The sequence below is a fragment of the Equus quagga genome, chromosome 22, assembly GCF_021613505.1.
Source record: "Equus quagga isolate Etosha38 chromosome 22, UCLA_HA_Equagga_1.0, whole genome shotgun sequence".
Lineage (NCBI taxonomy): Eukaryota > Metazoa > Chordata > Mammalia > Perissodactyla > Equidae > Equus > Equus quagga.
This window is the reverse complement of record NC_060288.1, coordinates 2,563,176-2,587,617: the sequence shown is the minus strand read 5'-3', so window position 1 is coordinate 2,587,617 and position 24,442 is coordinate 2,563,176. Positions and strand designations below refer to the sequence as shown.

At 57.6% G+C, this 24,442-nt stretch overlaps 2 protein-coding genes across 2 annotated transcripts in view; both read right to left on the bottom strand.

Annotated features, from left to right (window-relative positions):
- Positions 1–874: 874 nt before the first annotated feature.
- On the bottom strand, positions 875–4,765 carry NKX6-3 (NK6 homeobox 3). The gene is made up of 3 exons (XM_046648816.1): positions 4,384–4,765; positions 2,258–2,427; positions 875–1,195 (listed from the first exon to the last, which is right to left on the bottom strand). The coding sequence occupies exons 1-3, from the start codon at positions 4,763–4,765 to the stop codon at positions 962–964; spliced, it is 786 nt and encodes a 261-aa protein (XP_046504772.1). The 3' UTR covers positions 875–961.
- Positions 4,766–8,665: 3,900 nt separating this feature from the next.
- The window catches only part of ANK1 (ankyrin 1), a 103,109-nt gene continuing 87,332 nt past the window's right edge, over positions 8,666–24,442 (bottom strand). Inside the window, exons 40-44 of the mRNA XM_046648669.1 lie at positions 21,790–22,087; positions 17,157–17,240; positions 16,091–16,156; positions 15,634–15,767; positions 8,666–9,681 (exon numbers count right to left, since the gene is read on the bottom strand). Of these exons, the coding sequence (XP_046504625.1) occupies positions 15,669–15,767; positions 16,091–16,156; positions 17,157–17,240; positions 21,790–22,087 (547 nt within the window). The 3' untranslated portion in view covers positions 8,666–9,681; positions 15,634–15,668. The remainder of the gene's footprint in view (positions 9,682–15,633; positions 15,768–16,090; positions 16,157–17,156; positions 17,241–21,789; positions 22,088–24,442) is intronic.

The following is a 24,442-nucleotide window of genomic DNA, read 5'->3' as shown; positions in this document are numbered from 1 at the left end:
TTCCCTCATCTTTTCTCTGCCTCTCCTATAACCCTCTTTCCCAGCCAGTAGGGGCTGCTTATCTCTTCCTGTGGGGGGTGAGGAGGATACCTCCTGAGGGCAAAGTGGAGAAAGGAGGCCAGGAGGATTTCTCCCTCCAAGGGCATGATCCTTGAGTTTAGGTGTTTCTTCTTCGCTAGGAACCACTTTCCCTCCTGGATTTCCTCCAGCCTGGGTTATGTATTTGAATCTGGCTCCTCAAAGTCTGAGGAGGGTACCTGGACATGCCAACTTTTCTTCCGCAGTCAGCCCGTAGCCGACCTGGGCCCAGTATCCTCATGTCCAACTCCTAGAGCAGAAGGGAGACCCTTGCCCTGGTCAACTGCCTCCCTGGGGAAAGCCCCCACAGCTGGCTCACAGGGACACGTCTGGGACCCCACGGTCAGTTTCCTGGCTGCAGAGCCTGGTCATTTTCATCTCCCTGTGCACCTCTGAATCTGCAGAGTTGGCAAGGCAAGGCCTGGGCCCGCAGAGGTGCGCGATGGCAGAGAGGGTGCCAGGTCTCAGGACGTTTGCACGTCTCTTTGCTGCCTCCTCCCTCAGCATCTTCCCCTACCGCCTCCGCCACCTCCTTCTCCTTCTTCTCCCCCTCCCCCTCCCTCCTCCCTCCTTCTCTTCCTCCAGCTCCACAGCACCCTATGTTAGCGCTCTGCCCCCTGTCACCCTAGCAGTGTGGGGAAGGGGCGCGGGCTGCAGCTGGGGCCTGGCTGACTTGCGGCTGACGGGCGGGGGCTGGGCCTGTCGGGGGCAGGGCGGGGCCGGGCCTATCGGGGCTGGTCGGGGGGCGGGGGTGGGGCGGGGCCGGTCGGGGGCGGGGGCGGGGGCTGGGCCGGTCGGGGGCGGGGCGGGGCCGGGCCTATCGGGGCTGGTCGGGGGCGGGGCGGGGCGGGGCCGGGCCGGGGCCCGTCGGGGGCGGGCCGTGTCAGACGCCGGGTGCGCCCAGGCTGAGCACTGAGAAGGCGGCGCGGTGCTTGCGGAGCAGCAGGCGAATCTTCTCGTCGTCCGAGTCGGGGTCCAGCGGCTTGTTGTACTCGTCGTCCTCGTTCTCCGAGGCCACGCGGTCCCCGCCCGCGCCGCCCGCGGCCCGAGGCGTGGAGGACGAGGGCTCCAGGGCGCTCTTCTTCCGCCACTTGGTCCTTCGGTTCTGGAACCACACCTGGGATGAGAAGGACGCTGAGGGTCATACACTCACAGCACACGCAGGGCCCCTTTCTGGGAGGTGACTCCCCTCGGTGGCAAGGCCACGCAGTCCTTAGGTGGAGTAAAGTAAATGGCTCAATAATAGAGTCAGCTGTCATATTCACATTCCTCTTTTTGAGGGGGCAATAAAATAAAAATACACGTGGTGAGCGCAGCAGCCCTTGGGCGCAGCTGTGAGCCTCCGTGTGGCGACTCTTCTCCTCCGCCGTCGGGCGTTCGGCGGAACAGGCTCGAGGGGCCCCGGGGCGGGGGCGCTTAGTCCGGGCGTGTCCGTAGGTGCTCGAGTCGCCGTGTGGCTCCGCAGACCCTTGCCGAGGTTCATGAGTAACCCCCCTAATTACACGAGCGCGCTGTGCTCCCGCTCGAGACGCCGACGAGCCCGCAGGGGACAGGCCGCGCGGCGCCCCCCTCCGAGACCCGGCGGCCCGCTCGCCGCGGAGGCAGCGTCGGGCTCGGGGAGGCTGCGAGGCCGGCGGCTGGGCCCGGGCCCCTGGGGAGAGATCCGCACCGACGCCGCCGGGGCCGCGGCCGCAGCCCGAGAGCGAGCGCCGCCCCCCGGCCCGGCGTCGGCGCGCGGCCTCCCGCCTCGTGGGTGGGCGTGGGTGGGGAAGGCTGGTCTTCCTTCTGGGGTTGGTAAACCGGGCCAGCTCGCTTGGCTGGCTGAGGGACACGCATGGGTCCACGTCTAATCTGGCCCCGGCTCCCATCAGCTCCGGAAATTTCTGGCCCAGGCGGTGCGGAGGAGGGGAGAGGGAAAGACCGCCGTCTGTGGATGGTACCGAGCCCCCTCGAGCTGCTGCTCGGAAGCCCTCGGGACGCGGCTCGGAGCGGACAGCCAGCTTTGGCTCACGGCAGTGGTCCCCGGCGCTCGGGGTGGCGGCAGGCCGTGCCGAGCACCAGGCTGGCCTCCCAGCGCGAGCGAGCGCGGCGGGGCCGGCGCCGAGGCTGCCTCTGTGCCACGCGGCGGCCTCCGGTCCCGGCAGGCGGCTCCCTGCCAGGCACACCCACACAGACTCACCTTGACCTGCGACTCGGTCATGCCCAGCGAGTATGCCAGCCGCGCCCTCTCCGGGCCAGCCAAGTACTTGGTCTGCTCAAAGGTCTTCTCCAGGGCGAAGATCTGGTGGCCCGTGAAGGTGGGCCTGGTGTGCTTTTTCTTGTGGATGCTGTCGCTCAGGGGGTCCGGGGCTGGCGGGAGGAAGGAAGTGTGCGTTAGCGGGATGGGCGGGCTGCCAGCCCTGCCTGCCTCTCCCGCAGGGCAGCTCCCTCCTACGGAGAAGCCGCCGAGGACAAGGGGCCGTCGTGCCACCTGCCGCCTGAGCAGCACTTCTGACATTCTGATAATAGCGACTGCCACCGCTGCCATGTCTCGGGGGGGGGGGGGGGAGGGCGGCTGGCACCCCCGAGGGAGCACCTACCTGCCCCAGGTTATAGCTGTGCGGGGGCAGAGGGACCCCACCCTGGGCTCCTGCTGCTCTGTAATGTTCTCAAGCCTCAGTGATGCTGCCTTCCCCCAAGGGGCTGATGGGAGTCTCCTCAGGGACACCAAAAACCGGATTAGACCCCTTCCACCAACAGTCGGGGCCAGGAGCCTGGGAATTCCACCCCTGCCTACTTCCTTGCTCTTAGGATCCCATTTTCCAGATTCTCCCGGAAAACCAGAGCCTTTAGCCCCAAGTTACTGCTCTCTCCTGTCACCAGGCCTGGGAGTCATGGGGCTTCAACATGCTGGAGAGTCTGGCCACAGATGCCCAGCCCCCAACCCCTGCTGGCCAGGGCAGCCTGGTCCAGAAGGAGCTGGGTGGAGGGCGGCAGGGCTCAGGGAAGCAGAAGGCCCGGCTCTCAGCCTTGTTCAGTGCAGCCCGATGGCCCATGGCTCATCTCCTTGTGTTACAGGTGAAGAAACTGAGGCACAGAAAGAAGAGACCTCCTGAGGGACCCTCCCCTTCAGTCCTCTCTCCCTTTGTGTCAATTCAGCCACTGATTTTCTGAGATATTTTCCTGTGTGTGTATGTGCACTGGGGGTCGAAGCGTCAGGGTGTGAGAGGGTGTGTGGGGTGGGGGGAAGATAGAGGTGAGAGAGAGAGACAGCTGGAGGCTTAAAGCACCCCCAAAACCAGGTAGTAAACTGGGTTCCAAGAGCTGAGGTCTTCACCTCCTGGAGCTCGCCGTGTTCAGGTGGAGAGGGCAGGCTGTCAGGCAGTGTGGCCGGCCGGAGCAGTGCAGTGGATGGGGGTCAGTGTGCTTCAGGGTGTCCTTGGCTGGCCCCAAGCCCCCCCTGCAGTGGGGGAGCCCTGAGGTCAGACAGCAGTGGAGGCCCCCTCCGCTGCGTTGCCCCCGAGATCCGAGGGCCTCTGTGGCACACTGATGGCTCCTGCAGCCACCGTCACTCTCCCTGCCTCCCAGGCAAGCCTCACCTGCCTGTGCATGTCCTGCCACCTCCTCAAGTTGTTGACTGGCATCATGGGGACCCTGGACCAGTTGTCTGAAAACAAGTTTGGGGATGGGTGGGGTGAGGAGAGCCCCCCAGCTAGGGCCAAGTCCGACCTGGCTCAGCACTGCTCCTGGAGACTGGGCAGTTGTCACTCCTACTGTTGACATAAACTCTGAGGAGGAGGATGGGAAATGGGCCCCCTTGATGGCAGGGGGGACTGCAATGGGGTCAGGGGGCATTCTGTGTACCTGAATGGTGCCAGGGCATTCGTGGGCTCTCAGGGAAGGTGATGTGGTGGCAACATCTCTTAGGGGACAGCAGTTGCTTGCTTTGGATGAAGAAGTTGTGACATGGGCACTGGGTGGGAGAAGTAAGGTGAGCTGCCGTACTGTGGGTGGGGGCTAGGGGTCTTCCCCAGACCTGGAGACTCCCAGGTTCCCTAGGAGGGCAACTGAGGTGGTGGCTGATAAGGGGAGGAGGTAGGGGTCAAGACGCCTGTCCAGGCAAAGCCAGGGTAGAAACGAGGCTGGGGAGAATTCAGTCCTGCACTAGCTGAGAGATGGCCCAGGGTGTCTGAGCTGGGCCGTCTGATGGCACCTGAGGAGAGGTGGGTGGCAGGTGTGACTGCCCTGTGAGTGCTCCCTTCCCGTGCCTCCTCCCTGATCCGATCCGGGCAGTGCTGGGCAGGGTGAAGACGGCCCTGTACTCACTGTGGCTGCACTGCCGCCCGCTGCGCCAGTCCTGGCCCGAGTCCGCCCAGCAGTTCCGGGTCCGGGGCGGGTACTCGCTCCCAGCCTTGGAGAAATTCCCCACCTGGGGGCCATAGTAGACGCCCTGGGAGCCGAGTCCACCAAAGCCGGCCACATGGGGGTAGCTGGAGAGAAGGCTGCTGTTCGGTGTGGCCACCGGCCTGCTCAGGATGTCTGTGATCCCGTGCGGGGTCCCGGCAGCCAGCTGGGGGCCCAGCCCCGGAGGGCTGAGCTTGTAGAAGGAGTTCTGCATGGAGTACTGGCACACAGGCGCCTTCATCTCCGAGAACTGAGCCAGTGGCGTGTTGTTCAGCAGAAACGTCCCCTGCAGGTTGGACTCCATGATCCCCAGGACCGGGTGAGGGGAGGCAGGAAGCCCACAGGCAGACCCCTACAGCCCAAGACCCCACGCTCTGGCCCAGAATCCCATGGCAGGTTCGGAGGGTTAAAAGTGGCCCTGAGCCCAGGACTGCCCTCCCACCTAAGGCGTCCAGCCCAGCCCTAGCCCAGGGCCAGCACCCACGTCAGCTGCTAGGAAGTCAGGTGCTCCAGGCAGTGAGAGACCTCACCAGCGCCCCTTCCTTCTCTGCCTGCCTGGCCTGGGGAAGGCGGCTCCCCACGCCTCAACTCAGACCCCTCCTCTGCCTCTGAGTCTGGGACCCTCCATGAGAAGTTTGAAGTTCAGAGAAGCAACATTTCCCTGATAAAGATGTGGCCCATTAGAATACAGACCTGAGACTGGCTGAGCTGTGAGAGCCGCGTCGCCATTGGTCGAAATCCACACGGGCCGCACATTGGCTTCTCCTAGACAAATTGCACTTTGAAAGATTGACTGTGAAATCAGCCAGGGGGTGTGTGTGTGCGTGTGTGTGTTTACGCATGAGAGAGAGAGAGAGCGAGCTCTGGAAGCTCTGTTCATTCTCAAAGGGGGAATGCTGCTGCTCCCCCAGGTCCAGCATCTAGGAAAAGATGGGTACCTGGGGGCCCCTGGAGGCTCCTGAGGCAGTTGGAAGCCGCAGTTCCTGAAGCTGCTCCTCTGAGGGTGAAGAGGCCAGGCTCAGGGTTGCTGTCCTAGGGTGCTTGGGCGCCCTTCTGGGCAGATGCCTAAGCCTCTGGGGGACTGTGCAGTCTGCACGGATGCTTCCCTTGCCTCTCCATGCTGGGGCAGGTAAGTGGGGAGGCTGGGCTTTGAGGGGAGGATGCACATCCCTGTGCCTGGGAGCCTGGGGTGGGAGCCTGGCAGGTGGATTGGGCAGGGGTGGGAGTGCGGCAGCTCTGGGAGGCTGGGTGTGTGCTCTGCCTGATCCCTCTGTCCTGCCTCCCTCCTGCTCTGAGGGATCATTTGTGTCTCTGCTGGAGCAATTGCCGTGTTCTCTCTGGCTTGGCACTGGGCTCGAAATCTCTGATGGCTGAGACGCTGTTGATTCAGCGGTGGGTCCCTGTGCTGGGCACTTGGTTGGCGCTCAGTAAATATTGGATGGATGGGACTAGATTGAATCACAGAGCACCCATATGCCTTTCCTTTCTAAGGACTTTCTACAACAGACCGGCTCTGCTGGGGGCTATCTCCCATTTTACCAGCAGGAAAACCATGGTAAATAACGGGTTATTCTGTCTGGGGCAGCATTCTTTCTTGCAGTTTTTGTTTTTTTAAGTGGAAACCAGCATGCCACTGGTCTGAACATGCAAAATGACGGGAAAAATAGTGACTGCCAGACAGATGGACTGCTGTCCGTCCTCTGCCCGGCAGCCCCAAGGCCTTTCCTGACCAGGCTGTGGGCTCCTTGGCTCTCCACCACCTCGTGGTCAGGCTTTGGCAGGTGGGAGACAAGAGGTGCCCTTGGCTAGCCTTCTCCTTGGTTTCCAGGGGGAGGCTGAGGGCCCAGGCCTCAAGGAGGGCTCCCCTCTCACACGGAGCCCAGTTCCCCTCGTGGCTGCTGTCTGTTTATGGTGGAGTTGGTCTCTCTGAGCCATGCTCTCTGTAGCATAAATGATGTAGGTTAAGGCAAGAAAGACCTCACAAAGGCCGTGGAGATTGTTTTTCTAGAACTTGGATTAAAAACAAGAAAAAGACATTCTTATCCGTCTGAGGCGGTGGCACTACCACGCCGCCTGTCACAGGCATATGGGAAACTTAATTCCGATTCCCAGGGTGGGGCCCAACGCCACCTCGCAAGTGTGGTTCTGAACCTGTGCTTTGCGCCCGTCTGGGAGATGCAGCTGCAGAGCTGGGGCTGGCCCTGCGCCTGGGTGGCTGATGCTGAGAGAGGCTTCAGATTCCGAGTGAGGGCTGGGAGTGCTCCCAGGACCCTGTGACTTGGTCATCCCCTAGGGATGGGAACTTATGGGGAAGAAAGGCTCCAGCAATGATTGGACTCATTTAATGCCCAGCTTGACAAAGGCATTGTGCTTGGGAACCCCAGCATGACAAACTGAAGAGACTTTATCAATTGCTTACTCCATTCTGTCATTTGACAGATGAGGAACCAGGCCAGCCTGGTGACCAGCCTGCATGAAGTGTTAGGAGCTAGTTAGGAACAGGGTGAATTCCCTCAAGTTCTTGAACTTTAAATGGCATCACGTGCGGAGGCCAGAGGCCTTGGCAGGGAGCACTAGTGTACACCAGCTGTGGGCTCAGCCATGGACCTGGTGGCTTGTGGTGCCCCCTCCACCCACCTTGGACTGGCCCCCATCTCCTGAGAGTCCTTAGGTGGGACAGAATCTGCTCTTCCATCCCCGGGGTTGAGGGGCTTCTCCCAGAGTGGGCTGTCCAGGTTTCCAGGAGGTGGGCACCTCTCTGGGGTGCGGGCCAGCCACCCCCTTACTGACCCCTCACCCTCAGACTCCTTCAGGCCTCAACCCAGGCTTCACTCAAACTCCCCAGGGACGAGCCAGGAAGGAGCAACGGAGCCGTGTGCCATGAGTCAATTTCTTTATTAATTTCGACATTTGTTCAGCTGGTGTAGGGAGGATGGTCTATACATCAGAGTGGGGGGGGGGGTTCTCTCCCCAGAACAGAGCATGTGGGAGAGACTCAAGAAAAGATTCATTTTCATAACAATTAAAAAAATCAAGGTAATTCCAAAACCTCTAAAAAGCATCTAATGTGCAGACCGCAGCATTCTCTAGGCATCGTGTGGAGACCCCGGCTCCTCCGGTACTAACGGCTCCTACAGCAGCTGGAGCGCAGCCATGCGCCGCGGCCGGCCCGCCGGGCAAGCAGCCATGCCACAGGGAGCGCGGTGCTAAAGCGGGGCGGCGGGGCGGGCAGGAAGGACCGAGGCGCGGGCGAGCCCGGCCCGTGTTCCTGGGCTGTGGCCGGAGCCGTCGGACGGGCCGGCCACTGCTCCCGCCTCCGGGGGCGCCGCGCTCCTGCGCCCGGGCTGCGCTTCCTCCAACCCGGCCCTTGGGCTTCCAGAGGGCTCGGCGCGGGACTCCCGCTCCCCTGCCCGCACCTCTGCAAGCAAAAGCGACACCGCCCGGAGCTTCCCGAAGGCCGGCCGGCGGGGAGGGCTGCGCCCGGCTGGCTGCTCCTGGGGCCTGTGCGCTGGTGACAGGCCCAGGGCCAGGGGGCTGACGTGAGGGGGGCTTCTGTGCTACTCCGAAGTGTGACTGTGTTCTGAGGACCCTCTGAAGAGGGCAGGGAGGAAGGTGACTGGACCCCGGGAACAGTGGCTCTGGGAGCGAGAAGAGCCTGCCAGTCTCTGTCCTGGCCCCAGAGGGCGCCCGGGCCGGGCGGATTGTGCTGATTCGGGCCTCCCCGGGCCGGAGGCTCTACTGGAACTTTAAGGCTCTTCCCTGATGGCACCAAGGCGAGGAATAGCCAGCTGTCTGTGTCCTTCCTGCCCTGCCTGGAGCCTGGCCCAGGACTGTCTCCTTCCTGGCTGGGGCCTCCTGGTGGTCAGCTGCTCTCTCCTCCTCCAGCTCTTCTCCCCCAGCATGTGGTCAGCAGTGGGCCCCGTGCCCGCCTCTCCAAGTGGGCCAGGGGGCTTGGTCAGAATGGGGGCACCGAGGCTGTCCAGCCTAGGCCCCCACCCTGTGGGCTGCCTGGACTTAGAGCACCAAGTTCGCTCTGGGAGGCCTGGAGGGTGGTGGCTGACTTCCAAGAACCAGCAGATACCTTCACTAGCCCTACTCCCTTCCTTGCTCTCTCACTGAAAGACAGGCTGAAGCGCCTTCTCCCGCAGCCTGGAGAAGCCCTCAGGAGCTGAGCTACTAGTGCTTGTACATACCGCTAAAGTGCTTCTATTGGTTTGCATAGTATTTATTGTTTTCATATACACAAGGCTGATTACTGTACAGTTTACACTTTGAACACAGACTATGATATAAGTGCTTGAAGATATAGAAAATCTCTTCTCTACTGAACATGCTGGTGCAATCCTGGGACAGCCACCGGCCCTCCCCCAACTGAGAGAGAAGACCCTTTCAGATGGGGCACTGGCTCCCCTTGAGCCCTACAGCTAAGCCTGGGGGTCCTCGCCTCAGATTCTCAAGTCCCTAACACAAGGAACCCCGATGCACTCTAAAGCTAATGATTTTCCATTGGAAGATGATTAATACTGAAACTGGCAGAGAGAGAGAGAGACAACATAAAAAAATTCCAGTTTATCCACAGGAGAGTCTATACAGCTTCGGACATCACAGTAAAATCTGTGTGTATACTGAGTAGAGGGGAGAGGTGCCTGTGTGTGTCCTGAATGTCACGTAGCGCTTGTGGGAGGAGCGGTCCCCTGCGGAAGGGAGGGACTGTCGCAATGGAATGGAGGTGTGTGAGGGTGGGGAGGCGGGCAGATGAGGACATGGCATTAAGGTGCTGAACTGATTTCATGCCTAGTTTTCACTTTTTTTTCTTTCCAGGAAGCCCACATGGATTTCTCACAGATGAGGTTGAAAAAAAGTACCCTGTAACAAGTCAAAATTAAAACGATTTAAAAAAATATATCCTCCCCAGCCACCAAAGAGCCCTTGTTCACTGCCTTGAGCTTGCTCTCCATGCCTCTCTCTCTCCCTGCTTCTTGCTGCTTTTGTCCTGTTTCCCGACAGAGGTCCGTTGTCGCTAGAGGCAGGATTGAGGACTGCAGGTCATGCGTCTACAGTCAGTCTGAGTTCATGCGAATAGGAGACTAAAGGAAGTCCCTTACAGAGACCATGCGTTTCTAGAGGAGCGTGTGTGCCGCTTCTGTAGCCCTCGGTCCAGCTCTCCTGTGTGCATGGCAGAGCGGGTGGAGTTCAAGGGTTGGGTGTCGAGGTGTGATCCTGAGGGACACAAAGAGAGAAGGAGTCACTTAGAAATTAAAGGTGCAACTTCCAGCAAAAACCCCAAATGCGGAGTTTTGTGCTGCTGCCCAGCAGGGTCTGCTTCAGAAAGAGCAGCCTCCCCAAGCAAGGTGCGGAGCTGAGAGGCGCTTGAGCTTGGAGCCCTGTGCTTCCTGGAACCCCAGCCACCCTCCCCCAGCTCCCCGCTCCGAGGCTGCCTCGAGCGGCATCTGCCCAGGCCACACTAGTTCCCTGTTGGGTGGACGAGCTTCCCGAAAACCCTCCAGGGTGGGTGCTCTTCACCTCGGAGAGGAGCAGAGGCCCCCAGGCCTATGATTGTCCTAGGGAGAAATCCCCATGAGAGATCCTTGTGCCTAGGAAAGGGACCATTCTCATGAGCCAGGGCTCCTCCAAGAAAGAGGCTAGGCCAGGCAGCGGTGCCTCCACTTTTTCAGTTCAGTTCAGCCAACATGCAATGACACCTGCTGTGCGCCAGCCCTGGGGACCCAGAGGCAGAGCAGACGCGATCAAAGCCTCAGACGCTCACTAGCCTCAAAGGACAACAGCGCCTCCTCAGCTCTGGTCCACAAGTGCTTCCTGACAGGCGCCTCTGGCCTCTCCCCATGCTCCGTGGAGGGACAAGCTCTGTTGTGGCAGAGAAACGTTTGAAAAACAGGTGCTTTCTCCCTAGGCTACTGTGTGTCCCAGGCTGGAAGACAGCAGCTTTGCCTGCAGAGTGAAGTCCAAACTCTGCAGCTTGGGATTCACAGCCAGACCTGCCCCTGCGCCCGTGCCTCGGCCTCCAACCTAGGGTGGGAACTCTGTGTTCCCGAGGCTGGCCAGTCGGGACTCTGTCTGCAGGGGCCTTGGGAGGCATGGGGAAAAGAAGGACACTTACATAAAGAGGAGCTGGCAATCTCCTGGGTGGGGCGGGAAGTGACATAGAAAGGCAGAAACTCATTCTGAGACAGAGCTGTTGGCCAATCAGGAGCTGTCTTGGGCCTGACAGGTGACAGGGTTGGGGAGGAAGCTGGAGGTGACCGAGGTGAACTGACTCTGAGTGGTCCTCCAGGGATGGGAAGGTGGCCATGGAGTACAAACCAGGCCTTCTGCTGCTGTGCTTGAAAGAACTGTCACCCTGGAGGGCCGGACTCCTCCAGCACGGGGCCTCCCTGTCAGCAGCGCCCTCTCCTCCAAGTCTTCCCGTCCTGCCACAACCACTAGCTCCCTGCCTTTGCTGGCCTCTCCTGGCCAGGATGCCATCCAGTCTCCTCTCCATGTAAGTTCTGCCCCCCCCTCCCCCCCAAGACCTAACCCCCATGAAGCCTTCCTGACCACTCCAGCTTCCCTGTTCCTCTGCTCCCAAGTGGAAGCTCTCCTCTCCGTCACTGCCTTTTGTTTAGAGCGATCACAGCATGTAGTGGTTAAGAGCATGAACTCTGAAGCCGATTGCCTGAGTTCATACATGTGTGTCTGAGAATTTCCTGCTGCATGAACTTGGTCAAGTTACTTACACTCTCTGTGACTCAGTTTCCTCTGCTGTAAGATGAGGGCAAGAACAGGACATTCCTCATTAGATTGTTGTGACGTTCAAAAGAGCTAAAGGCACATAGAGTGCTTAGGACAGTCATGTCAAGGGTGACAGGGCTCTCCAGCAATGCCCTCATTTTTGTCCTGTCTTTCCTTTCTCCCGTCTGCATTATTCCCCTGGCTGGAGTGTAAACACCCTGAGGGCAAGGGCTGGGCCTTATCCCTCCTGGTGGTCCCCACAGTGCCTACCCCACTGCTGAGCATGCCTCAAATAAGAGACCTGATAAAATCCTGAACCTGGGAAGGCAGGCTACCACCTCCCGCCCATGAGTCTGCCCAGACTTGGGGCGAGGAGAGACTTCCAGGCTTAGAGGTCACTCTGGTCACAGCTCACATCCTCTGGAGGAGCAGTGCTCCATCCAGCAGGATCTGGGTGGCAGCAGAGGGAGGACTCAGTGCGAGTCTCTGGCTGCGGCCGGTGCTCTGCCACCATCCTGCGCCTCTCCCCCTTGGTGCTCTGCCACCGTCCTGTACCTCTCCCCCTCGGTGCTCTGCCACCGTCCTGCGCCTCTCCCCCTTGGAGCCCCAAGAAGGTCTTACCCTGTAAAGAGCTGAGGAAACAGCCCCCCGCCCCTCCAAGTGGCTGCGCTGGTCAGGTCCTTTCCTCATTTCATTTCTCTGTGCTGCCACCTCTTCCACCCCCTACCCAGGGTCTGTGGCTCGCCCTTCTCTCCCTGTGCCCCAGACTCTCATACACCGCGATGGCTGGGGAGGGAGGGTGGGCTGTAACTGAAAACAAAACAGCAAAATAAACCACCATCCTTTGCCTCCCTGCCTTCTCCCACTGAGAGTGCTGACTGATTACTTTGAAAACTCACAAAAATATTCTATTTACCCAGAGCTAACACAAGTCTTGCAATTATAGTGTCTGAATAGAAAGTGTCTTTTAAAAAGGAAAACCAAAAAAAGCAGCAGCCTTTTCATGCCGCAGCTTTCCGAGAATTCCAGAAGGAGGAGCCACACAGATGCGGAGGAGTGCCCACGACCAGTGCCTCACCCAGGCTCCTGGTGACCCAGAGGGTGGCTGGGCTCTCCTGCCCCCAGCCCTCCTGCTGCCCTGCTCCATGCTGTCACTTTAGCAGCACTGACACCCTAATTCTTGGGCCTCAATACTTGGGCGTGAAGCGCAACCCACCAGCTGCTACCGTCTGCCCCAAACGATCAGGCCTTGACTAAACAGCTTCTTAAATACGACCGGAAAGCAACCCTCCGTGCCAGCCAGGCCTCAGACCCAGACTCCTCCCCGGGTCAGGAGTGACTGTGGGGAGTCAGAACGTGTGATCGGGGTCGATTCAGTCCTCACCTGGGAGGGGAATGTGCCATTCCTTTGACCAAACTATCACCATCCTTCATTTCAGCTCACCTTTTAAATATAAAGCCTACAACTGTGCCACATCAGCTTTAGGAGGTTTGGGAAGGAAAACCAAAATCTCATAATAACGTATTCTTCAGTATGCATAAAAATCACTGGAGGGGCTGGATGCAGAATCCTGAGTTCCAGAATTTACTTCAGCAGGTGTGGGGCGGGGACCAGGAATCTGCACTTTAACCAGACTCTCAGATGACAGAGGCAGGGATGCGGACCACACTTGGAGAAACAGTGCATTAGGACTTGACAACGTCTACAGCCCTTTCACAAACAGACACTCTTCCACCACCATGGCCGCCCTACAGGGAGAGACGGGCACTCGCGCTGTGCTGCGGCTCAGGCCCTGAGGCTCGGTGAGCTGCCCACCTGGCCCTGGGCCCGGCTACAGGTGAGATCGGGGACTGAGTGAGTGCTGCATCCACGTGTTCTCCTTGCTCTTCACAGCAGCTCTCACAGCTCCCGCGATTATCTTTAGGCCTTTTTACAGAAGTCTGACACACATTCAGAGGGGACGCCTTCCATCTGCTCCCTAGGAGACAGATGCTCAGGGCAGTTAAACGACCTGTGTAAGGTCACATCACGTGGAGAGAGGGGAAGACAGGCCTTGAATCTAGACTCCCAAGCCCCAGCTTCCACTCTCTCTGCAACAAACACAGTCACTAGCATTACTCACAGTAGTTCTTATATTCTATAAAGTCGCCATGAACACTGGCTTAGCCAACACCGAACCGTGGCTCCTCAGGAGGAAGCAGCACTAGGTTCCTGCAAGCTGCGCTGTTCACAACTCTTCTGTCAACCAGTGAAGACATACCCTTGTTTTATGCCTGTTTCTGTTTAAAACCCCTTATTCAATACACATGGTTGCTTCGTTGACACTGGACTCACGGCCAGCAGCACTGGAACTCAGCCCCGGATAAAGCTCACCAGCACACGGGTTTTCCCTGGAAGGCCCACCCAGCCTTCTGGCTCTTAAGACACTAGACAGCACTCCAGCACTAGGCTTGGGGGTCACTTTGAACAATGAAATCACCAAGAGAAAGCACAAAAATGCAAAAAACATGGCACTAAATAGACCACAAAAAGGAGACTAGTTTACAGGAGGAGAGCTGACACAAGCGGCAGGGTGTTGCCTGTTAGGCCTCAGCGGGGACATGCACACAGGGCCACTGCAGGTTTCACCGCCGTGCCCAGGCATGACGAAAGTGCTATGAGTGCTGGTTTAGGGGTTAAAGTAACTTCTGCAATTGTGGAATTCACAAATATGGGGACCGACTGTCCATGCTTGCGAGTGGGTGGGAGGGAGTGTGCAGGGCCAGAGAGGTTGGCCCTCGCTGTCTTCTCTGTGGTCTTTGTCTTGGGGGCAGAGCACCGCAGGCCGCCCGCTCTTCCCCTGCTCTTTGGGACCTAGGTGGGAGCCTGCCTCCATGCTGGCTCCCTCACCACTGTCCCCACCGTACGCTCCCCCGGCCTTTGCTTGGCAGAGGCCCCAGCCCTGGCCTGGAGCCAGGCTGCTCAGTGTTCCTGACACCCATGCTCGGGGGTCTGGAGCCACACCCTGTGGGGTGTTCAGCCACTTTGCAGACCATCTCCAGACATTTTTTTTTCCTAAAGTCCACGTTCCAGCCTTGCCCCCATCTGGCTTCTAGGCTGCCTCTCCCGCCTTCAGGGACATCAGGAGAACCTGAGCCAAACAGGAGCTGGAAATTAAAGCCGCTGCTGCCACTGCCGCCATAAGAAAAATCAGGCAGAGGAGGATACTTTCCCTTCCACTCTCTGCTTTTTCAAATTATATGCACCTTGGGATTACTTCCAGGAGTAATTACAGCTAGTCTCCAAAACCAGCAGCCTGGCGGGGCCCCTGGCAGTGCGGGGGTTAACACGGTGACCTCCTTAAGCTGCTGAGGCGTCAGGTCTAATTTTATACCCTAACTGGATCCGCGGGCCTCTTTTTTGCCCACGTGCTGCAGGATGTCGGGAAGCCCAGAGTCAGCACTTCTGGTGGCTCCAAGGCAGTGGCCCCGCTTTTCGCCGAATGCAGAAAGCTGGAGCCTGCGTGCCACCTGGCCCAGAGCGAGGCCCTGGGGGTGTAAATGGCCACAACCCACTTAGCGCTGCGCTGGGGCCACAACGCCTCCCCACTTCCTGCCGACTCCCACCCCGACGCATCCTGTACTGAGCTGCCCCGAGCTGGGCACAGTGAAGGGCCTCGGGGCAGCTCAGTACAGGATCCCTCAGGGAGGACGGAGGTCAGAGCTGGCCGCTGAAGCCCCCAGCACCGCACGGGCCCGCTGGAGAGCCCTCGCCGCAGTGTCTTCTCAGCCCCCTCATCGACATCACCGCACAGCCCCGGTCCTCAGCCACGCTGTCCCCATGCTCACACACGCCATGCACCCAGCCCCGCCTCCCTCTGACTTGCAGGGAGAATGCCAGCTACCCCTTAGGCCTATTAACTTGGTCCTTTCCTAGAAAGCAAGGGCAAGAAACATCAAGAAGAATGGAAGCCTTGGGTTCCTCAGGACTTTTGAAGGGTTCCAGGTTCAAGAGACAGTGTGGGTCTACGCCTGTCACTGTTGGACACTTCCTGGGGACTTGTGTGGAAACAGCACAGCCTAAACAGACTCTACTGTACCCTCCAGCGCCCTGTCCCCCATCCTCCAGATCCCCAGGGCTTGGTTTCCAGGATGACATTACTGCTGAGTTACTGAGAGTCTTCACTCAGGAAAGCAGTTTGGCAAATCTGTCTTTTGCACTCCCCGAGAGGGAGGTCAGCAGGTATTGCTGACTGTTTTCTTGACGAAGAAACCGAGACTCAGAGACACAGACACTAAGGAGAGGCGGGTCTATGCTTGAGACCACTGCTCATCCTGCATCCGCTGGGGGTGGGGAAGAGGGGACAGGGGACGGGGGGGTCAGGAAGTGAGCAGCCATTCCCAGGACCAGCCACTCAGAACCAGGCCAGGCCATGCAGAGAGGATGCAGAAAGACGGGGTTACCTCCAAAGAGGCCCTCCGAGGGGAGGGGCTCGAGGTCACTGTTTCCCCCTTTTCAGGCTGGCCCGCTTCACTATCTGAGCCCCCTTCCTGCCCTCTATCAGGTCCGGCTGCAGGCTACTCCCTCTCAGCTCCACCTGGAGACAGCAGCAGAGACAGAACGCAGGACAGATCACGCAGAGAGACGGGGCGAAAGATAGGCAAGAGATTGAAAGGCATCCTGTGGAGGCCCCGCCAGGGGGAAGGGAGGCTCAAGGGGGAGCCCAGAGAGAGGTGAGCATGGTGCAGACTGGAAGCCACTGGGGCTGGCACAGAGGGGAGCAGCAGGGAGAGGCGCTGGGCACTCGGAAGGCGGGCACCTCGGAGGCTGCAGCCACCGCAGTACCTTGGCGTGTTTCATAAAGTAATCAATATCAGCTTCCAGCTCACTAGGATCCTCCAGGGGCCCCTCAACAATCACCTCCTCGTGCTCCTGGGTGTCATCGGCACCAGACGAGTCTATCTGACGAACAACTTTGCGAACGATCTGGAAGAGAGACGTCAGGGAGAAAAGGTTGGCGAAGCCGTCAGGGCAGACTCGCGAAGAGCAGCTCCCAGGAGTGACATCAGGGAGAGGCAGCCTTTGTCCTAGGGGCCCAAGAACAGGGCTGGGCCTCTCACCCCCATCACTGAGTGTAAAATTCACACTGGACAGCCTCGGAGGGGCGAGAATTTGCAGCTGGGGTCTCAGCAGTTCTCATCAGTGGTCAGAGTCTGACCACGTGTGACTGCTGTCTCCAGCCCACAGCACCTCGTTCTGCCTCTTGGTGTCGATGCAAGTTGATGCAGTCTGTCCTCCCTGGATGGCTGTAAGCTCCGGAGGGCAGGGGGCGTTTCTTTTTCATCTATAGTAATTTGATGCAATCTTCCTGTTCCCTATTCATTCATCCAAATATTCTAACTGTTTACTCTGCACCTAGCATGTGCTAGGAGTGGGACATGAAAACATCGACAAGACACGATCCCTGATTGCTGTGCAGAAGGAAAGACAGGCACTGGGGTTTCCCTCTAACAGTGTGAGCAGCACTGCAGTGGAGCGTACAGGTCTTCCCTTCTCTCCTTCTCCCATTCGCCCATATCTAGATGGGGCCCAACCCTTGACAGGCAAATTCATGTTTTGCTGAATTAAAATCTACCCATTCAAGGTGTTTCCACATCCTTTTCATTTTAGAAGGGCTGTGGCAGTCCAGGACCACCAGACGGCTGCCTTACAGGGCTCAGCATCACAGGACTAGGTTTGGGCTGCTCCACGGGGCCTTCTGCAACAGAGTAGCAGGAGCTGAACTCAGGTGGAATCAGGCAAAGTGGCTCTGAGGAAGGTCATGTGCAGACCAGGGAAGACAAGGGCTCCTGGCACCAGAACCACCTCTTCTGGGCCGTGCTTATGCCCCGTTATGGCAGCAGCAAGAAGCCAGGAGAGGAGTCCACAGCCTTCTAGCTTCTAGCCCACCTGCCACTCCCCAGCTCAGGAGATTCTCTGCACCCACCTTCTTGGTGACAATGTTGCCCTGCTCATCCGTGAATTGCTCCTCTGTCACCTGCTCGCCTGGAATATTCTGAAGCTCATTTCCCTGGAATTAGAGAAAGGGAGAAAACTCGAGATTGCTAAGTGGGAGTTTGGGAATAAGAATGGAGGATGAGGAAATAGCAGTAGCAGAAACCACAGTCAGACAAATCCCCACCATGGCAGGAAACGCCAACTCAGCAGGTCGTGGCAGCCAAACCCACACCCAAGTGTGAGAGGCGGCCCATGGAGCCACGGGGCCTGAGGACGGGACGGAGCCCCAAGCTTGGTTTCAAGAGCTTTGTGTGCTCACTGTGGCAACAGCACCAGGAGCAGGCAAGACAGCGAGGAATATGCAAGTTTTACTAGGAAGCCCTGAGACAGGAAATGAGGCACCTAATTTATATTTCTACAGTACTTTACAGTTTAGAAAGCCCTTCCGGAGACACCAACACCCTGAGTGTGACCTGCTCACTTCCTGAAGCTGGTTGGGGACCGAAGCAGGACGAGAACAGCCCACTGAGTCCCACAGCTGAGCTTTCTCTGCCATAACAGAGTAGAGGTCTGAGCCAACGCTGCACTCAGCCCTCACTCGCGGTGCGCGTCCCATCCCCTGAGGCCTTCCTGGCCCTGACCTCATATCCAGCGCCATCACCCAGCTTCTCTCAACACACAGCACAGCACTGTGCCCCCAGCCCTGGCCTCCAGCCCCAGGCCTGCCTCCTGCCTAGCCGTTACCTTCAAGAAGACCCGACGGCGGACCACCCTGGTGGAGATGGTCTCCTCGTCGTCACTCAGGCCCTCGCTCTCCCCCAGCTCCTTGTCCAGCTCCTGGTGGATGTGCTTCAGCACAAAGCACAGGGAGCCCTTGACAATGTGCATCACATTCTGACAGCTGACCAGGAAGAAGCCCAGGAGCACGAGAGTGACCAGGAGTTGGGTGATGAAAGTCCACATCCTCACCTCCTCCTCACCAGCCCGGCCCTTGGGGGACCAGCGGAGCCAGGGGATCTGGTCGCTGGGGAGGTCCAACCTCTCATTCTCCTCTTGGACTCCTGTGACCCCCTGAGACCCCTTCCATTCTTGCCCCTTGGCCTCCTGCTCTTTCTCTCTGGCCAGGAGACTGACCGGCCCCTCAGTAGAACTGCCTGCCTGAGTGCCCTTCTACGGAGCAGCCCCAGGCTCTGCCCTCATGCCTGGGTGATGTCAGACTGCGATAATTTTAGCTCCCCAAACCAGCTGCTGGGGCTGTCCAACTGGGCTAGAAGGAAGCCGGCAGGTGCGCGTGTCCCGGGCACTGAAAACGCATGTCAAAGTCACTGTGTGCACTGAGTCCCGCCCCGTCCTGTTCTGTCCACCCCAAGAGCTTGAAGGGGGGCTTGCCCCCTCACCTCTCCTGCCTGCCTGCTCCTATACGAACTGAGGCAGTTCTGCCCAGGGAAATTTTCTCATTCAGGGACTCTAGAAGACAAAGTGTCCGAGAACGTGGCTACTTGTGTGTTTCCCTGGGGAGGGACGCCTGCTACTGCCGTCATCAGAATAACAACACTCCCCCCGCACCTGTGCAGATGGGACTGGCTAATACCCTGGAGAGTTAAAGGTTTATTTCAAAAATAGCCCCGGGACGACTGATTTTCTCAGGCCCAGCCAAAGGAGCGCGGCAGGGTCCAGCACAGGTGGTGGGGCCACCTGGAAGCCCAAACAATTCCCATCAGCCCCATGCGCCCTTGGTGCCCCCCTTTACTGGGCACGGCGATCCTAAATGTAAGTGTGTAACTGGTGTGTCTATTTAAGGCCTGTCCTTAGAGGCTGTCCCCAGGCTGGGCTGTCAACGCCCACAAGCAGGACCCACACGCGTTACAGTCGCCTTTACAGAGTAGATTCACAGAGGCAGCCACAGCAGCTGTGGCTGAAAGGAATCCACTTTGGGGATCAGGCTGTTCCTCTTTGAGTAGCAGCCCACATGGCAGAGAGAACAAAGATCTGGGACACGGCTAATTGACCTTGCAACTCCCTCCTGGTGGGGGCTGGGGGAAGCCGGTACCTCTGGGACCCAGTTTCCTCCCCGCAAAACAGAGATTAGAGTGCTCTCTCCCCACCCCATTCTCGAGAGCGCTGGGGGCATCATGGGGTTTCCGAGGAGTCCCACGACGAACCCTAACAGCACACACTTACCACCACGCACACCGCTCCGCGTGGTTCTCGGTGGTTCCACATATTACCTTGGTTAAGCCTCACGACAACCCTACCATGCAGGATCTACGATTTTGCCGTTCAACACAAAGGGAACGGAGACACAGAGATGTTAAGTAACTTGCCTCTGTGAAAGGGTAAATGAGAGTCTGATTTCAAACTCCCATCCCTACACAATACTGCCTCACTTGAACAAGAGATCACCTGAAACACAGAGGCCACAGCCCCGCAACGGAGCTGGGTGACGGAGGGCGTTCGGTTTTAGCCCAGCCAAAAATAGTCCAACTTCAGATATTTCCACCCGGGTCCTCCTCAGTGACTGGCTGGCTTACAGTCACTTCAGGTCCACCTCCCAAGCCCCAAATTACGAGGCATCTCTCTATCCCTCTCTTGCTGTTTTCAGAGATTCACTGGAAATACTCGGAAATGGGTGTTTTGCAAACTGTCACCTTAAATGGGCCTTGCTATCATCCCTGGGGGCCCTTGAGATGATTCAGACAATGGCTCATCCACGCCACTCTGTCCTGTCCCAGGCTGGGGAGGGGTTAGACGTGGTGGCCCGCACACTCACTGCCACTGGGAAGCAGGAGATGGGGCCCTCCAGGCCCTGACGTTGGTTCACTGTGTGACCCTGGAGAAGCCCTCGGCCTCTCTGGGCCTCAGTTTCCTCATTTATAAACAAGGCAGCCGGGCTGTGTGGCCTAGACTGTCTCTCTCGGGATCCGCAGGGCAGTCCTGTTCTCTCCCCCACTCCCTCCTCACCGAGCTGACAGCAGAGGTGGTGGAGAAGAATGCTCCTGGTACCCTTCTCGCCCCCAGGGTTCTGGGGTGCACACAGGCTGGGAGCACCGCCCTCTGGGTATGCTCCTGCTCCCGGGAGAAGCGGGTGCCGAGGAACAGCCTGTGGCAAAGAATGCTGGGTGGGCTGGGGTTAAAACTGGACGCAGCTGCCTGTCCTGTCCCAGGCACATACTTGGCAGGGGAGCATTCTAAATAAAACCCTGTTTAATTCCTAGCAGTTCTTTACAGCCAGCAGCCCAGGACCATGGTGCAGCCAACCCAGTCTTGGGGTCCCAAAGGTGCCTCCCAGGGCTGAGGTTCAGATGGGGGAGGGGAGCGAAGAGAAGAAAGAGCAGAGACGAAGGAGAGGGGGAAATGGTTCCTGGACGAGCAAACAGTGCTGCCTGAACGGTAAGAAACCCAACGAGACACAGAATATATCGTTTATGTACACATCAAAAATACACATGCACCGCGCCAGCCCTGGGGCCTAGTGGTTAGGTTTGGCACACTCCGCTTGGGCAGCCCAGGTTCGGCTCCCGGGTGCAGACCTACGCCACTCATCTGTCAGTGGCCATGCTGTGACGGCAGCTCAGATGCAAAATAGAGGAAGATTAGCAACAGATGTTAGCTCAGGGAGACTCTTCATCAGCAAAAAACCCCGAAAAACAAAAAACATATGCACCGAACAGCAATGCAAATTTTATAAAAATGCATACATTGAAAAGACACACATTAATAAGATGTCTGGTATTTGCTTCAAAATAACATGGAGGGAGAGGGAAAGAGGGGGTATAGATGAAAGAAGACTGGCCACCAGTGGGTCATTCTGGAGCCCGGGTGGTTTGCGCGTGCTAAGTTAATGTGCTACTCTGTTTTTGTATACGTTTGCAATTTTTTCATAATAAAAATTTTTTCAAAAAACGCATTAAAATGGTTGTCTACAGAAATGGGGAGAGGCAAGAGAATGGGAATGGGGAGTGAAGACAAAAGTGAATAAACAAAATGAGTAAAGTAGAGTAAACTGCAAGTAGGGAGGGGGGAAGAGAGGACGGGCGGAGAGAGGAGAGCGGCCTAGGGGGACGTTCTCTCTACCCACCTCCTGCTTCACTTGGTGAGCCTGCCACAGAATCAGAATTCCCCAGCCCGATGAACCTTGGTGATAATCTATCACTGCTCACTTACCAGTGAGGAAACTGAGGGGCTGAGGAGAGAGTGGCATGGCCATCGCCACGCAGACCAGCGTTAGCCTAACACCCAGTTCTCTTGGCTCTAAGCCCTTTCTAAAACATGATGGAAAAAGAAAAACAAAACCATGGCTTTGGCATCAGCCAGACCTAACTCAAAGCCCACCTATGACCCTGTGACCTTGGGCAAGTTGCTCCACCGTCAGCTGCCAGATGGGAGTAACAGTGGAGAGCTGGGGCAGGTGTGAGGGTGATGACGGAATAGCTGTCGCCCCTCCATTCCCTCGGGAGAGGTCGAGGTAGGAGGTAGGTAAAGACCTTGCATCCTTACTTCTAGAGAAAGTGAAGGCACCACCGCAAGTTTTAAAGAAAGGAAACAGGCTGGGCTCTGGGCCTGAGTGAGAGAGAGGCCGCCCTAGAGCCTCAGGCCCCAGCAGGCGCCCCTGCGGCTCTCACCTGTACCACCCCGGAGAAGGTGCTCTCCGCCTCCTGCACCCATTCTTGGTGGCCTTGTCGTCTCCGTTCCCGGTCAGCCTGGGGGCTCTCAGCCTCGGGCTGCTCTATCCGCAAGTGCTCAGTTGCAGACCCCAGGACCTTCTCATACTCCTGAGACCCATGGGGCTCCAGCCCTGTGACGGTGGTGACTGCTCTCTGCACTGAGTGCGAGCCTTGCGTGGCCTCCTCTTGCTGGGAGCCCTGTGCAGCATCTTGCAGGTATGAGACAATGGAGCCTTCCCCATCCCAGTCCTGCAGTCTGGGGTCCAGGAAGAGAGAAAGAACACTCGGTCACCCTTCAGTCTCTGCTCTCTCAGACACTCTCCACCTCCAGAGCCCTGGCTCAGCCAGGACACGTCCTGTATTGCCCACCTGAGGGGCAGGAGAGCGTGAGCACATCACACAGCTGATTGCCGTGTCCAGAGAGGAACAAACGGTCCATCCATGCTGTCCAGGTGGAGAGGGCCACGGATGCCAGTACCACTGTCCCCTCCCTTTGAGTGACGGCTCCCTACCTTGGGCACCCGAGGCACTTGGCCCTCACTGATGGTCGAGTCATCCAGGGCTCCACACCCATCATCTTACCCACCTCCCCTCCAGCCCTCCAGGCCACTCACTCGACAGTCCTCCTCTCAGGACTCATCTGACAAGGTGTTCATGCTCTCCCCGTGGAAACACGCTCTTCCGTGGCTTCCAGGACAGTACACTTGACTGGTTTAACCCCCTCCCTCTCTGGCCACTCCTTCTCAGTGCCCTTCATTGGTTCCTCCTAATTTCTCTGATTTCTGAACACTGGAGTGCCCCAGGGCTCCGTTCTCAGACCTCATCTCTATCTCTATCCACTTCCTCAGGGACCATTCAATCCATGCTCACACCCCGTCTACACACTCCTCATGCCCGGATGCATGTCTCCAGCATCTCTGCCTTCAACTGCAGATGTGTAGCCTACCACCTCCTCAACACTTCTGCTTTGGACTTCCAACAGGCATTTCGAGGACAGCGTGGTCAAATCCATGCTGACGATCTTCTCCCCAAACCTGTCCTACCTAGTCTTCCCCACTGCGGTAAAGGCAGTTTCATCCTTCCAGTTGTCAGGTCAAGCATACCAGTGAACTCTTTGACTCCTCTCTTTCCCCCACACTCCACATCTTATTTGTCAGCAAACCCTTTTGGTTCAACTTTCAAAAATATATCCTGAACACAACCAAACACAACCACTTCTCGCCACCACCACTGCTACCATCTTGGTCCACACCCTAGTGGACTCTCACCTCTTAGGGCATCCCCCTGCTTCTACTCCTGGCCATGTCTGACTATTTTCCAGGCAGTTGCCAGATCACCTCACTCCTCTGCTCGAAACCCTCTAATGGCGCCTCATCCCACCCAGTATATACCAAATCTTTCTAGGACCTTAAGGCCTGACATGTCTGGCCCCATTACCTCCCTGACCTCATCTCCCTCAATAATTCTGCTGAAGGCACAACGACCTTCTCACTGTTCCTTGACTGGGCCAGACATGCTCTATCCAGGGCCTTTGCACTAGCTGGGCCTTCTGCTGACTGTCTCTCCTCAGGTATTCACCCAGCTCACCCCCAGATTCCTTTAAGTTTACTCCAAAACCACTATCTCAGGCTGCTAGGCCACCCCGTCTATAATTTCAACCACCCCCTCTCCACACCATACACACCTCCTATCCAACCCCCTTCTCTGCTTTATTTTTCTTTTTAGCACTTATTATCCAGCATTTCTCTTTAATTACTTTTATTCACTTTATCTTGTTTATTGTCCGTTTCCCCAGCAGAATGTAAACTTCTTGCAGATGGAGACTTTGTCTGTTGTTCAATGCCATATCCCAGGCACCCAGGCACTATTCCTAGATGCCTGGCACAGAGGAGGCACTCAATGCATATTGTTGAGTGAGTAAACGATATCTGTCTATCCCCACTGGGAGGATGACCAAGGACACAGAGCCCAGCTCTGAAACATACCATGGCTCAGCACTCAGGCCTTCTGGCTCCCTATCTAGTGACCCTGCTGTTACGTGGTGCTGTGGCCAGCACCCAGTGAGCATGTGATCAATGCTGGCTGAACGCATGGCCATCACAGCTTGTTGGAAGAAGGCCTCTCTCTAGTGAAATGCCAGGATTTCACTTGGAATCCTCACGGGCTTAGTCCATCCAATTCTCCCCAATAACCAAAGGTTTGTTTGGGAAGCGAAATGAACCCTTGCTGTCCCATCTGCTAACGACTCTCTTTTCCCTCCTGTATTCAGGCCACAGAGAGTAGGCCCTGGAGCTTCCGAGCCGGCCTGAGGGCAGCGTGGATGGGAAGAGGAAATGATGACAGACTTCCCACAGCTTGACCTGACTGGAGCTCCTTGGGTGGCCACAGCCTTCTGGGAGCGCATGAAACACCTCGCTGCTTTAGGGAAAGTCCAGGAAGCACAGCGACATGGAGGAAAGGGCCGCTGCCACTCACTTCCTGTGCTGGTCCAGAAAGGCCAAAATAATGCCCATCACAGGTCTGTGTCCTCTCCCTCTCTCCCCCTAGGCCTCCTCTGCACTGAGCACAGCGTCGGGGGTGTGGTAGGGGTCGACTGCAGGGCCGTGAGCCG